Raw genomic sequence first — 16,260 nt, forward strand, 5'->3', positions numbered from 1 at the left:
AATCCCACCACAACATTTCAATGGGATTCAAATCTGGACTTTCACTAAACCATTCCATAACCCTCCATTTGGTGGATTTTCTAGAGCGCTTAAAAACCATCATCCTGCTGAAAGATCCACTGCTGGTTGAGCTTAAACTTCGGGACAGATGGTCTCATGTTATCTTTGAGCACTCTTTGATATGATGCAGAATTTATAGTTGAATCGATGACTGCAAGCTGCACAGTTCCTAAAGCAGCAAAGCAACCCCAAATCAAAATATGTCCACCATCAGGCTTCAGAGTTGGTGTTTGATTCTTCTGCTGAAAAGGGATCTTTGGTCTGTGCCAGATATGTCCATGGGGTACTATCTTTGACTCATCTGTCCGGTCATTACAAAAAACCTCCTCTTTGCCTGTCAGAAGGTTTACTTTGCTTATATACTCTCACACCGACAGTTGCAGTTGTAATTGTCTGGTGTTGGAATGAAGTTGTTGGGGTGGCCAGCCCTGGACAAATTGGTAAATAGAATACTAAATTACAATAGAATGCTTGATTTCAAATAATTTTTTAGACACGTAGGCATCCATAATCACTCTTCTTAGGATAGAGAGCTCTTTAGATCTTGGTATGACACCACACATTTCAACAGCAAACAGAACAGCAGACCCTACTGTAGATATCAGAGGCTTAAAAAAGACAGGTTAAACTTGTCACTGCCGAAAAGGTTCTTATCATGAATCTGAAACCCTGATCCTTTTTAAAATGGTTTTTACTTGGATGTGAGATAAATGTATTATTATTTTTTTTTACAATTGCTTGTATATATGTGTGTCAAAAGTCAACACTTCCCATCTATTTGTATGTACTTATTTTTCCACATCTGTTGCATATTTCTATTGCTGTGTCCTGTCTTTCACATTTTAGGACACACTCATTGCCAAAAACAAAATCCAGACATGTTAACCTCTATTGCAAAAAGTTAAAAGATTTATATGTGACTTCGTAATTGAAATCTCAATACAGCCAATTCAAATTAGTAAAGCTGCTCAAAATGGAAATAGTGCAGCGAGTAGATGTTTTCAGGTTACTTTCCATTTCTAGAGGTGGAGGATGGATATTGTTTTCAGGATGAAAGCGGCTCTTGCAGCCTTGGTCTTACTGGCATCCATTTCACCTCATTAGGACCCTGGGACCGAGAGTCGACAAAACACTGAGAGAAATCATTTTGCCGGGGGAGTGTGGCGGGGATAAATTGGCCTCTGGTTCAGTACGAGAGTCCCCGCTGTGCCAAGCGGAAGAGAAGGGCCTGGCTGGCAGTAGGGGCAGGCCCAGGCAAGGCAGGCTGGGAGGCCCCATGCTGAGACCCCCTCCCTGCCTCTGACAAACACGGCAGTGGATAATCTCTCCTTCAGGGACTCAGCCCAGCGCTGTGGGGCTGAGAGGGAAGGGGGCTGTTATACATCACAGTGCAGAGGAACTGCCTCTGTATATGTGTGCAGCATGAGCCACAAGCACACTGACACACACTTGTTTGCATTGTGTGTACCTCCACTGTGCACAGCTTATATACATCTCCATTTTCTCTTGTGTACACTTTTGTTCCCTCTTCCTCTATCATGCAGACATCACTTTGACAGTTTCAATAAACAGAGTCTTTCATAAAAGTACAGTTGCTACAAAATGATCACAGATATCTGTTGAGCACTTGAACCTGAGTAATAGCCTATCATGCAAAATTCATGTAGTCCAAAATAAATGCACAATGTGTCAGAGGGCAATAACAAGCTACCCATTACAGTTAGATTGTATTGACTTGGCAGGTGTGTTTCTAGGGAGATCAACAGCTCTTACAAAGACTGCAATTTATAGATGTTTTAGCCAAACACCGAGTCGTCTTCTATACCTTCATAACTGCCAAAATGGATTTAGTGTATGTACCAAAGAATAATAGCAGTACTGGGGCCAAAAGAAATGGAGGAACACAGACTAAATTTCTGGAAATGACCATTCAAGTCACTGGCTGTGCTGCATGAATTTAAGTTAAGGCAGTTATAATGTAGTCACTTACTATTACAGCTTGCTCAATTTCTGCATTGTTTTAATGATTACAGCTAGGATCATTCTGTCAATCAGATTAAACACTACTTAGGTACCTAAAATAAACACAGATATAACATGTAAATAACAGCAAATTTATTATCTACAAATACCGTCATCTAAACATTTGCAGTATTGTAATTTAGTAAAAAAACACTGAAAGGAACAGTTTTCTCCAAACTCTTTACTTTCATCCATATTTCTGACAAAAAAGAAACAAATTACTCTTCTTGTGGTGGGTGTTCAACAGGTAATCTTCAAATACAAATGTCCATATCCAACGTCACAGAATAGTGAAAGGCCTTGTCAGCCACTATGACGTCTCCATCTTGTAACCATGTTTTTCGAGCTCCGCTCTGCAGGGAGGAAAAGGAAAATAGAAAGATCAAGTCAGCAGAGATGATTACAGGTGGGTGGCTGAGACATAAGTACCCTCTGCTATTGATTGTAAGAACCATTAAGAGATGGCAGTGAAAAAAAACATAAATATTGCATAATGCATGCAGCTATGGATTTGATGATTACATACTAAATATATATAAAAGCAGTGCCCTTTAACAATAATGATATCTTTAAGAAATAGCTTAATAGTATAGCTATTGTAATTGGCTTAAATAAAACAATGGCACATTACTGCTGAAAGTGTACTCAAATAAAAACAGAGCAGCCACTTATCTATAAACGCTTATTGATTATTCACCAAGAGTGAGTGCAAAAAATGCCTTTTGAGTATTAGCATGAAAATGTTGATGTGTAATGCACATTTCTATTGAAATATAAACCCTGATAGTTAAGGTACTTCTGGGTTGTCAGCATTTTGTTTGTCTTAGTTTTGTTGTTCTTTTGAAGATGTTTGGGGCACAATTTCATAAATGTATGAAACATGCAGAGCCCACTGCTATTAACAACCATTCAGGCTCCTGAAGAGAAGCAGTGCAGGGGCTACAAACAAGGTAAAAATTGAAAAAGCAAGTGCAACGTTACTGACTGCAGTTTCCACCCTGCAATTAATAAAAGATAAACCTGCAAACACCTCACTAAAAGACAGTTTTATGATGTGCAGAGTCCTAAAATCAAGATATTTGTTACAAAAACAATCATTACATTCTGTGTAATTGTTCTTCTAAATCTTAACTGTCCTTATTTCTTCCTATTAACATTAGCAGAACAAACACAAATATTAATGTCAGAGAGCAATGCAGTTTATTTACACAACATATTCTAAGCTTTTGAAGTGTCTTTAGAATGTCAGTTTTGATGCCTTTACAACAGGTTTGAATACCCCCATCATTTTTCATTAAATGCAGAATTCGCAGAACATGAGTATTTCCACATCAGGCATCTTTTCAGCTGTGTTAGCCTAGTGTCCCAAAGTAAAAGGTTCCAAAATGCAATGTATTTTACAATCTGTAAGTACATTTTATTAAAACATTTCCATTAGTTGCTGTTTTTGTAATAATTTCTGTTTGGGAATATATCACTGATTAATTGTAATTTACAAACGCAACTGTTTGGAGATGCTGACTGACACCAAGATCACTATTTTCAAAAGATAATTATTTCAATGCTCCTTCGACTCAACTAAATACACACACACAAAAAAAGAGCCATATGAAAAAGCTGGAGAAAAAATTGTTTCAAAAAGCTAGGGCCTGAGTTTAACTAAGACATACACATGTTATGTAATTGTTTGTTTAAGACATAGTATTTTCCTTATTGCATTATTAATTTACTTGGTAATTACTTATGATATAATATGATGAAGAAAAAAATGTACACACTAAATGAAAATAAGGTGATAAGAAATAAATTAATCCATCTGTGCCAAGCATCTTCATTTGCTGACCCACTTAGTGGACACAATGACAGTCTCTATGTAAGTGCAGGTATTTATTGTATATGCTGTTGAATGATCAGATTACCTCAGTTGATTTGAAAAATCATCCTCTACATTGTCATCATCCCAGTTATCTTCCCAAACATGAGCATCTTCGTCTTCATCCAGCCCCGTCCAATCTGAGAATTAAGGCATCACCAACGTTATTATATATCAACAGTTTTAAATAAACTCTCAGATTAACAAATAAATCAAATACAACAGGTGCAACTTACATTGTGAAACTCTTCTGTATCTGTTTAAACGATCTGAACACTTTAGCTTGATGACTTAGCTCCATTAGCCTTACCTTGCTAACGTTAGCTAATATAGCTAAAGGAGCTGAATAACACAGAGTAGTAGAACAGGCGACGGGTATTGTGAAGCCACGCTAAAAATTTTCGCTTTAAAGCTGAGACTTTCAAAGATATGAGCTCAGTGAGCACACTAATTTGTGCAGCTACATCAGCACAATGTGTCCTGTTTTCGCACCAACTCCGCTAGCTAATGCTAAGGCTAATAGGCTAGCTGAGTCACTGCTGCAGGGCCCTGCGTCGAAGCAAAAAAACACGTACAAACTGTAAAAAAGAAAACAAGACAGGTAAAACTTCGGCTAATATCTATATTATTTACCCTCGGCTGGGAATTCTTCAAACTCGTCGTCCTCCTCCAGTAAGCCCAGGTCTACGGTCTGTTTCTTGTCTGACATGTTGACTCCGTCGCTGTGTTGCTGTTTAGTAATGAATGGCTCCCACACGCAGGAATTGTGGGAATTGCAGTTGTTCAAGTGGGTCATAGCTGCGTTAACTGCGCAGGCAAGCGCGCCGTGCTGTACTTTGCTTAAGGGGCGCCCTGTATTACAAGTAAATTCACTGTATTTTACAATAATTTACATGTGCACCCAACCATTGACAGTAAATAACCAGTTTTTCATTGTTTAATTGAAACACCGGAAGGTAATCTCCCAAGGAACTCTGGGCATCAAACACTTGACTTCTCTGGTAAGTATTTTGGCACAAATTTGTGCCCGTTTATGGGCTTTACTTGTGTAATGGAAAACACACAATACATGCACTGGGTGACAATTCAAAATATAATGGAATATAATTCAGTAAGGCTCTGTGACCTTTCTCATTTAGCATATCCCTGTTGAGCCAACACATATATATTCATGATTCACTCTTCTGCTGTCATTTGTCTCTTTTGATTGGAGAAGTATCATCTCTAAATGTGCATGTGGCACCTGTTCTAGTCAGTGAAAGAATTTATTTTAATTAATTTATAAACCTCTCAACTTTAGTAGATCATATGTGTTTCAGGAATATTTGTGCTCATGTCCAAAGCTTGTTGCTGTCTTTCGCATAGAACATATCACATGCAACTTGTCTTGTTGGAATCCTGTCTCAGCTATATTACTGAAGATAATTGCATGCAAGAATGCAACACATTTTGGCCCTAAAACACTGATAAAATTTATTAGACACTCGCTCCTGGCATTGTGAGAGAAACTATACAAAACATTACAAAGATTTTAACGACTTTTACAGTCCAAAATAAGTGTGATTATACAGTTGTTTCCATATTTAATTTTTACCATTACAAATATCAGTCAGCGTTTAACTGTGTCTGGCTTTGCAGTGACCTAAAACTGACATCACAACTAGCTACCGTCTAACAGCTTGTTGTATTGGAGCTGAAAACAATAACACATTTGGTATGCAGAAAAATATGGGAAATATGTTTTATCTGAGTTTGGCGTGTCATGGACATTTAGGTGCATGTTGTATGTATACAAAGCAGCCATAAAAATGCTATATTTTTATATTAACACATTTTTTTACTATTTGGGCATAAGCGGCAATTCTGCATAGGAAAGTGGGTATCAGGGTCATGTGTTGGTTGGAACTGAGAATTTCATTCTGTGTTAATTTCACATGCACACATGTCAGTTTACTGGCTCCAAACCCTAACTTCATCATTTTATTGTCAAACTCTAACAACATGGCACTTTAATTAAAGGTATGAAGAGCAAAAAAGACTTTTTGAAATTTTGATTGATGTGAACTTTAAAACTAACTTACGTGAATTGATTCAGTGGACTTATAATTTCCCCCTTGGTGTCCCAGGGCTTGAGCAAGCCTCTTTGTTATACACAGGCATTTTAGTCTTTCTTTAGAACAGTGCCTTGAAGTTACAGCTGGGGTTACTGTGCAGCATCTGTTTTCTTGTTTCTGTATTTTCAGCATGAATGGCTTTCAATAACAGCGGTTTGACATCGAAAAGGTGGAGCAAACCTTAAAAAACTCTTGCAAATATTTGAGAAAACAGCAAACTTTCTCTTTTCCTCTCTGAATTTCCACCTTTTTGTTTCTTTCTCTCCATTCTCTGCCAGACACACACTCTTTCTGCTTCACTACCACAAAGCCTCATGCAGCCCTTGCTTCCCTCAAAACACATGCACTCAAGTCAGTCAAATTTCGTCAAAGATTTTTCATTTAGGAACAAATGCACATTGTAACCCATGCGGCCTGCTCAAATAATGAAGCGGCAGCCACAGCTTAGGATGTATTTTAGATAAATGAGAGCACACATTTACCACAAAACCACTGGTACCACAATGAAAATTGCTCTGCAGCTGTCATATGTTGACAGATGGAGCAAACCTCAACTTAGGCTCTGCGTACTTATTCTATTTTCAAATTATTTTGTAATCATCCTAAGCCTTTACACATGACAATGCCACAACATTCGGAGGAAAGAGGAACAAGACATGGAAAAGTGTAGGAAGCGAATGCCTCCGTGTTTAAATATCTGCATTTCAGTGAAATATCTAAAACAAGTCTTAGGTTTAAAATACTATTTACAACTAAATATAAACGCAGCACCCAAATTAGAACAAATTAGTCATCTTTATGAAGACCAAAAATAGTATCATATGAAGTACTGAATACTGATATTTGCTTATTGATCCTTTCAAGGCTGCAAATGATGATTTTTTTTCACTCTCAGTAAATGTGCTGATTGTTTTTTCAACCAACTGATTAACTGTCAAGATTAAAAAGTGGCAAAATATGTTTAATAAGGACTATTGAAAATTCCTTAATTTCAAGATGATGTTTTAAATGTCTTGTTTTGCCTTATCAACAGTCAAAAGCCCAGTTTACTGTTGCATATGACAAAGAAAAGCTGCAAATCCTCATATTTGAGAAGTTTGAACCAACAAATGTTTTTCTGTTGATTTTTAAATTGATACATGATTATCAAAAAAGGATCTGTTACACGACAGCTCATCAGCTATTAGCTACCCTCAGATGCAGAGTGATAACATAAGATAAGCCTTTATTAATCCCACAGTGGGGAATTTTCAGTGCAGGTAGGGAACATCAATAGAAGATACATTTTTTTAAAAAAATGTATGTCTTACACACATAAGTACTGATTGTTTAATGTGTGGATATTCAGATATTGCACAGACAAAAAAAAATCCTCTGGATGTGGAAAATAACAATATTGCACATCACAGTGGTATGACACAAACCATTGCATAAGTAGAAAATGGTAGAAATACTGATATTACACAGCTTTATCTATATTGCACAATTCTTCCATTTCAAGAAAAATACTGATACTGCACAGATTGTGCTATATGTAGAAAAAAATATATTGCACAGAGTTTTTAAATGTAAAACAAATTCATAATGCACAGGTTGAATGCGTTGATGTTGCACCAGGGTGAAGTATGTCACACTTCTAATGACAGAATACGTGTTTTTATGCTCATTTTTAAAGGCTAAGATTGAAATGATGGGTGAGGTTACATTCACTTAAGCTATGAGCTAAAAAAAAAAAGCCGGTTGCATTCACATCTTCACTTGTGGAGCTCTTGATTTATGAATGATGCACTGTCTCGCTCTGAGCCGCCCTCCCTGAGGTATCGCCGATTCTGGCTCCCGCGTCAGTCAGTCTCAGGTGCAGGTGAAGTCCTGGGAAGGTGGCTGCAACGTCCGCCCAGCATACCTGAGACTGCAGTTACACCGTGCCTGGCGCCTGAAGTCTCTCTGCTCAGGGAAAAAATAGGAGGAGGTGGTGGAGGAGGAGGAGGGGGAGTCGTAGAGGGGAGATGCAACATGGCCACTGCAGACAGACTCCACCACGACGTGCGTCTGAGTAGCAGCATCACATTTCTGCCCTTTCACAAAGCCCTCTGGGAAAGGACAGGTCGGCAGCTGTTAGAAAGAGACGGAGCAGACAGAGGAAGACTCCGGCTGAAGCCTGCCCTTCCAGTCTGACAGTCTGCAACCCCCACCTCCCTACGCCGTTACCTGGCTCTGTTTCACAAGGCACGGCTTCATGATATGGCCTTTAGGCGCTGCACACTGAGAGGCGGATGGATGGATGGGCATTCACGAGAGAAGAGAGACGTATGTGTCACCAAATAATCCAGATCATGTCCGAAAGATAACAGAGGAGACGTCTTTTTCCACGTCAGAGAAAGTGACAATCCATAGGAAGACAGCTGTGTTGTCGAGCCATTTACCTGTGTATACTTTGTCTACACACACCAGTTCTCTGCAATTATACTTCACACTGTCATTTTTCTTTCTCTTTAAAATGGAAGCTTCCTATGGTGCCACTCACAACTTTGAGTTAATGTCCAAGCTGCAGAGTATTCAGGCGACATATGAGCTTAAAGAAATGCCATAAGACATACAAGTAAGTGATCATCTTGGATTATGGGGACTTAACTAACCAATTAAAGAGGCAAATCCAAGAAAAAACATGTAAGCTTTGGTCCTAGGAAATCTGCAGAGAGAGCAGTGTGCTTCCAGGATATGTCTGTCAAGATCCTGTATTAAATTTAATCCCAGCCAGTCAGTAAGTCTACTCCATTGTGTGTTGTGAGGAAACCCTGTCTCTCTTTTCATATAAATACTTACTTCCAGTGGATATTCATTATTTCATACAGAAATCTCGTTGGAAAGTCAAACAAACTCCCATAAATGTCAAGAAGTTGCATTTTTTGTGTTTGTTTTGCTTTACAAATCCATTTTTCTGGGGGTCCCATTCATTCAGATGTCTGTCATGACGAATTTAAGTTTCATATTTTCCCCCCTGTCCGTCTTGAAAAGCTCTGTCATCTTGGGCTTGAGGTACAGTTTGCCAAGAGGCTAATGGCCCTTTATGGCAGCACAATCTGATGCCTGTCCCAGGTAGCCTCCAGGTAATCCTGTCCACCTCGGCGGCTAAGCCCTGCTCAGGCTTAAGTTGCATATTTTGTTTTTATCAGGACACTGCTGATAAATGCTATCAGCGAGGGAGAAATGAAATATGGGGGGTCTATCTCCCATTTTTTTTTTTTGCCTGAGTCCCCTAGTTGAAATCTAGAGTTGAGGAACAATGACACCTCTATTGGCGTCTCTAGACAGTCAAACAGCACATTGCTCACAATACTGAGCTTTATATGTAATATTTTGCCTATACTGTGTGATATTTTTAACCAACACAGATGTAGTACAAATTCCTCTCACAGGCTTTCCAGAACCATTTCAGATTTTAAATTTCTTTGCATAAATGCATGATAATCCCACCACTCCAAACACTTTGAATTACAATTACAGCGGCTTTACTTTTGGACCCCCAAAATATCATTTAATAAAATGATAAAATTACATGCTAATTTATTTCCAGTAATGTGCACTAATAGTGTGCTACCTCTGTGTCCATGGTCCAATGCCGTGGACCTATACTGTATGTGAAAAGCACTCACACACTCTTACCATAGGTGATAACCCCCTCTGTGAAAAGCACTCTTATTGGAAGTACCCATTATCTGCAAAGTCTATCCTCATGCTGACACTAAGTCATTAGCTTAAGCTGTCCTCTGTGTAAAATCATAGTTAATTTCTTTGGCTTTGGTGCACGGTGAATTGAAACATTTCCCCATTGACTGCTGCAAATAAATGACATATGAATTAAATCAGGAGCACACACTTTATATTAATAGAAATATTGATATAATAATATATTTTCCATGAATCACTCTTGTTGGAAGGGCAATATTAGTACAGTTCTTATAATTTAGGCCAAGTTAGATAGAAAAGTAAAATGAGAAATCGTCTCTTTCCTTTGTGCTTATTGAGCTGATTCAGAGCTAAAGTGCATCAATTGCACTTTAGGTCTGAAAAGGATCCAGGCAGAAATACAAGCTACCTGGGTTTCTAATCCTTTTTCCTTTGTAAAATCTGTAGTTCTTTGTAGATATTATCTATCTATCTATCTATCTATCTATCTATCTATCTATCTATCTATCTATCTATCTATCTATCTATCTATCTATCTATCTATCTATCTAACTATCTATCTATCTATCTATCTATCTATCTATCTATCTATCTATCTATCTATCTATCTATCACACAGAAACAGAGACACGCCTCCCTCTCCCTCTAGTTTCAGTCATGGTGTGTCAAAGTGTGCGTGTCCCACACAGCGGGAGGTTCAGTGAATGACTGACGAGACCTGCTCTGCTCTTCCCCGACACCTGTCAGAGCCTCATCTGTCATCTGTGTGCAGACATGGAAATGAGCAGGAGTGACACAACATGCCAGAGGTGACGGTGATGGCTCACCTCTCTCCATCAACTTCTAAATCAGTTGCGCAGCTCGCAGCTTGTGTGCAGTCTGGGTAACAATAATTATCTACTCCCAACTTGCAGATGAACCTCATTTGTAATACGGTGATGTGGACGCGACATGGGCATCATGTAAGATGCATGTCTGCCTGCACATATTTGATCATTTTAATCTGCATACTGAATGTCAGGGGCATCTATTTACATACAAGCCAAAAGATACTTAAAAAGCACATTCCATTGCATTCAGGGGCTTTGCATTTATAGGCCATGGTACCAGCATCCAGTAGCTGCATGTGTCTTCTTTACTCCTCTACACTACTGTTACCTTTGCATGTGTCATTTGTAGCTGCATCGGCTACTGTAAGCGCCAGAGTTTTTCAAATCTACGTTGATAGGTGATGCCAGCAGCACATGCAGCTGCAACTGAAGTGTAATCCAACTCTTTTAATTGTTGATTTGCTATAATCTCTAACTGACTAACTCTCCACAATTTAGCTGTACTGAATTCCACTGGGCTAATCCCCAACATGTGGTCGTCCCAAGCCCCGGAAAAGTCTGTGATTGGTCTGATTGATAAATGAAGCCCTCCTTATGCTTTTGGGCGTCCGTTCGAACGGGGCCTCTGCTGGTCTGGACTATATCCAGGAAACCTGGGACAGCCACTTATTAAGTAGTTAGACCCTCAAGACGAGGCTGTAGACAGGGACCGCTGGTGGTCACCTGGAGCTGGATTTAGCTTTGGTATCCCTCAGCCATCCGTCAGGTCTCGGTGAACGACATGTTTTTGAATGGGACACAATCCTCTCTTCTGTGCTGAGGTGTGTTTGTTCAGCCTAAAAAAAAAAGACCTAATTATTAGCACTTTATCAGAAAAGTCAGGAAACTGTCTTGTTCTTGGAGTTTCAGAAGTGAGCGCTGCTTTAAATCCAAGTATTTTTGCAGGTTAACTTTATCCCATTGGTATGAATTTAGATTCCTTTCGACTGTATTTCTATTGGAGAGGTTAATGACAAACAGAGAGGAAGGTAAATGCAAGAGTAGGCATTGAACTAACCCCCCTTTGGTTAAGTCATTACTGTTTCTTAATTGTTTCTTCTCCTTAGGTGAGTTTTTACACAAAGATTCACAGTACGTCTGTTCATCATCATTTCACAAGGAAAAAACAAACATGTTAAGCTTTGCAGGAAAGCAGGCTACAGTGTAATCCACATGCATGTGTTATAGTTTTCCCTTAGTTTGATTTATACAGAATTTAGACAAAGGAGAAACTGTTAGATTTATCATCCGAGCCAGACTGCGTGCAGGGGCACTAATGATACAAAATCAATCTCTCCAATTCAACAAAACACCACAGTTCCCACATACTTTGCCAGTCTGCATTTCCAAATTGCAGTAACAGCTAGTGGTAGCACTGAAATGTCAATTTAGCCCTGAAGTCCAAGCAGGCAGAAAACCAAAAAATGTTTTCTCGAGAATACGGCTGTGGGCAAGGCTTAGGCGGCTCGGCCAATGATGTGGCACCGCGGGATCGGAGCAGAGCACCCTGGGTAGAGCTCAGATGAAACACTAGGAGGTGAAAGGGAAAGTGGTGATTTGTCATTAAGACTTTTCAAAGAAAGGCCAATGCCAAGGGTCCAATTTATGCTTGTTATAACTCCACCCAATGGCTTCCCCATGCCCCTAAACACATTCTTCTTCCAGGTATCCAAAAAAACACCACACAGGTTGCAACTGTGTGATTAAATGCAGAAAACTCACAATGTTGGAAATGTTGCCATAATGTTGCCATGAACTATTTTGCTTGTAAGTTCAATTAAAGTGACAGAAATGTATGTAAAGTTGTTATAACCAGTCTCTGTTTAAAGCGAATGAATCTACTTGAGCATCTTCCACAGATTGTACATGAATGTTTCTCATGCAAAATGTTTGGCAGCCACCTCTCACCGAATGTAATCTATTTTGGCTTTGAATCGGAGCTGTTTCTGGGCTCATTAATGCCGAGCGAAGGTGAGGAAAGCCTTTTTGAGTGTGGCTGCCAGGTATAGTTTCTCTTGGCCTGCGTAGCATTTGTAAAACATGCTCTCATAAAACTGAAATCAAACGCTCCCAATTCTTGAATAGGATGTTGGAAAATTATTTACAGGCAAATAAAGTTGCGTGCGACCATGTAAAAAGCCGCCCAGTTTCGGTGTATGGTTCTGTTTAGCAGAAATCATTTTCGCTCCGAAATTTGGATGAGTTGAATGTGATTTGCTGCAGACTCTTGTTAATCCCTTGCACCGACTTGAAAGCTGATCATCTAAATTTAACACAGCTTTTTCCTTCTGCAGACTGCAACATGACTTTTTTTGTGTGCGTGTGTGTATTTGTGTGTACAGTTGCTTGTACATGTGCAGAAGAAGTGTGTGCTGGTGGGAAACGCATTACCATTTTATTTAAAGGATTCTGAAGAGCGCATACCTTCCTGCCCAGACACACACACACACACACACACACACACACACACACACACACACACACACACACATTCACAGATGTGCATCATCATTGGTTGATTGTTGGTGACCTTGGCTGATTGAACTTGGTAAAGGGCAGCCAGTTGTGCAGCTGGGGCCGACCGTCTGGCCGTCCGGGGCAGTGGGGAGCTAAAGGGTAGAAATGGTATAGCGTGACTACCAGGGACCGCCGAGCAGCCACATCATGACCCCGGCAGACACACTCCCAAGTCTGCGCACTGTACTGCACTTGTTCCCCAGGCGGAGAAAAGCGCAGACAAAAGAGCAAGGAACTTCCCCAGACCTTCATTTAGGGTGTTTGGACAACTCTTAGACCCCCTCCTTGCCCCCCGGGGGCCTCTCAGCTGGTCTGGAGAGTGAGAGCGACGAAGAAATAAAGCAAGACAGTGAAGTCTGAGCAATTAAGAGGGGGGAGAGTGTGTGTGTGTGTGTGTGTGTCTGGAAGTGTGTGTGTTATGAGCTATGGGGCGATGGGGAATCCATGACATCATTGTTTTGAGGGGTTTTATGAGAGCCATTTGTTCCATGCATAGCCACAGAAATTCTGATTTCTAGTATGAATTCACCCAAAAATATATATATCAAGCAATAATATGAAAAGGCTGCAGAGTGTCCCTGTTTTGCATATTAGTAGATGGCATGAATTTGGATCATAAATCTTTGCTTCTGTTTTATAAGTCTGGGAAAACCCTTCCTTTTTATCGACCGTGTCTATGACTTTTATGGACGTATAAAGTTTGCTCCACTCTATTATTATCGCTCAAGTATACAGGAAACGTACATAAAATCAAATATTTGTGTCGATTATGCGAGCATATCCAGTGTTTTATAGAAGTGCGACTCGTGGTTTCTCCACTGCATGTTTGTTTGTTTGTTGCTTCGTTGGCCATATATTTCAGTGGATAATGACGCACCTCAGCGAGCCACATAAAGCAAAAGGGGGAAACATTTGTAATGGCCAATGGAGCAGCTTATTTTTCCAGCAGAAGTAATGGCCAAAACAGTGAATAAAACAGGCTGCTACTTTCTTGTGAACAGCAACAAAACCATCAGTCAAGAAAAAACCAGAGTTGGCTTTGTCTCACGGCTGTCTATAAGTATCCTCATGTGGAGGGACAGAAAGAAAACAGTCTGTAAAGAGTCTGCTGTGAGTTGAGACATCAAGGCTTCGAGGGAGTAGTTGAAAGGAGCGAGTCAAAAAGTCATCAAAAGAGGTTTTTAGCGAGGGGAGAGGCAGAGTGGAGAAAGGTTTGGGTGTAGTTACATGAACGCAAGTTGGCCTCGTCGGATGACAAATTGTCCGGCACCGGGACGCAACGGTTCAGCCAGCTGGTTGGCCTCATCGGCGGGTTGATTGATGGTGTTGATGTTCTAAATCGGCCGCCAACACACCGTGTACAGGACTCGTAATAGCGCAGCTTTAGATTGGCCCTGGAGATAGCAAGAAGTGGATGGGGGGATGCAAGGAGGGGGGGACTGCAGGGGAAAAAGGACAAGTTCCCATGCGTGCATACGGGATATGAGGGTTTAAAACAAGTGCAAGTGCTGATTTAAGGAGTTTTACAGTTCACTGAGGAGAACACAGCAAACATGAGCAATGTGGAGTGGTGAAAAGTTCTAATTTAACCCCTGTTACTAGCCGGACAAGTGGTGTGTTGTCCATCATATCACACAGGCATCTGCATTAGATCGTGCTCCGTCACATCTCAAGAAAATACATGCAGGGTCATCATGGCTTAAACAAAAAAGCCAGGGGTCAAGGTGCCATCATTACTGCCAAGCAGAGGTCAGAGCCGGCACTCTCATGTCCACAGTCGTCCGACCAGCGCGTCAACAAGACACGGGTGAGGCGGGGAAGGGGGAAGGTGTAGCGTTGAAAAAGTACAACTTCCCACTAATTGTAACAGGAGCCCCTTTATCATAGGCTCTCTGAATAACATGCGGCACCTTTGATCAAGAGCAAGGCAGTCTGGGATTGTGTAGGAGGTTCTCAGATCTCGACACACGCTAAGGGGAAACAAAGGGCAGTTCAGGGTTGCGCTGGGTGCTTTCCACCATCATGGCAGGAGAAAAGAAGATTTTGCCACAGGTTCAAACTGCGTTGAGGCTATTTTAAAGTAAGATTATAGTTCATTAGTAGCAAAGTTAATGGGAGTCACCCACCTGTCTTTTGATCCTTTAATCAACCTCAACATACTTGTTGTGCAGCTGTCGACAGAAGTGGCTTCCCCCCAGTTTTTCCCCTCAGTTTTTTTAGTTCAAAAAATACATGTTCCTCACTTAAAAGCATGCTATATATATGTTTACATATCTAAAAAAACTGCAATCCAGTCGTGTTTCATTGCAGTCGACAGAATCAATTCATAAACCTCGCAACCACAATCATGTTCATGCAGGTGTTTCATAGTAGATTTCCCCCCAAAATCCTCTCATGTAGTTAAAGTGCACATTTTTTTAAACGCTTTTAACTCTGTGAAGAGATGATAAAGAGTTTCGAATGATGTAACTTTGAGTTGACCCGTTCAGTGAAACACCTCTTCTCTTCCATTATGTGAACATCCACGGCTCAGAATAATAAGCACATAAAAACATACCTGGTAGTATCACCGGTAACACGGCACACTGAGCACAGCAGCAGCAGTGTGAAGAGGTTAGCCCCTAGCTCTAATGAAATAAAGCTCCAACTGATTCTGAGTAGTAATAAAGTGACAGGAAATTTAAAACTACAGTAGCCTGAATTATGTCTGATTGCTTGACACTAAAGGACAGGAAGGTTGAGAATGTCACTAAGCATTTATTTGGGCTCTTTTTTAAATGTGCCAGATGAGTGTGTTACTTTCATATAAAAAGGGACTATCATCTGCAAAGAGCGATCAATCAAATCAAGTATCACTTGCATAGTAGGTTGTCAACCACGTAGTACAACCATGATTATATCTTAGATAGACCATCCAAAAAGCATGAGGACAGCTAATTCTCAGCTATTTACTGGCTGAGTAGACAGTCCTTTCAAAATTATGTTATGCCCAGAATGGCCTTTTAGGCATCCTCAAGTTCTGCAACTGAGTCTATTCATTAGCTCAAGTAAAAGGCCAGCGAACACAGAGTAGCTCTGGCTGGACGGTTGGAGGAAGAAAATGGGCACGAGGCCAGCG

The 16,260-nt window shown here is 40.3% G+C and overlaps 1 protein-coding gene across 1 annotated transcript; it reads right to left on the minus strand.

Moving 5' to 3' along the window:
• Positions 1-2,243: 2,243 nt before the first annotated feature.
• sem1 (SEM1 26S proteasome subunit) lies at positions 2,244-4,743 on the minus strand. Its single transcript, XM_023286088.3, has 3 exons — positions 4,589-4,743; positions 4,002-4,095; positions 2,244-2,435 (listed from the first exon to the last, which is right to left on the minus strand). The coding sequence occupies exons 1-3, from the start codon at positions 4,662-4,664 to the stop codon at positions 2,393-2,395; spliced, it is 213 nt and encodes a 70-aa protein (XP_023141856.1). The 5' UTR covers positions 4,665-4,743; the 3' UTR covers positions 2,244-2,392.
• Between the last annotated feature and the right edge of the window lie 11,517 nt (positions 4,744-16,260).

Source organism: Amphiprion ocellaris, chromosome 15 (assembly GCF_022539595.1).
Source record: "Amphiprion ocellaris isolate individual 3 ecotype Okinawa chromosome 15, ASM2253959v1, whole genome shotgun sequence".
Taxonomy (NCBI): domain Eukaryota; kingdom Metazoa; phylum Chordata; class Actinopteri; family Pomacentridae; genus Amphiprion; species Amphiprion ocellaris.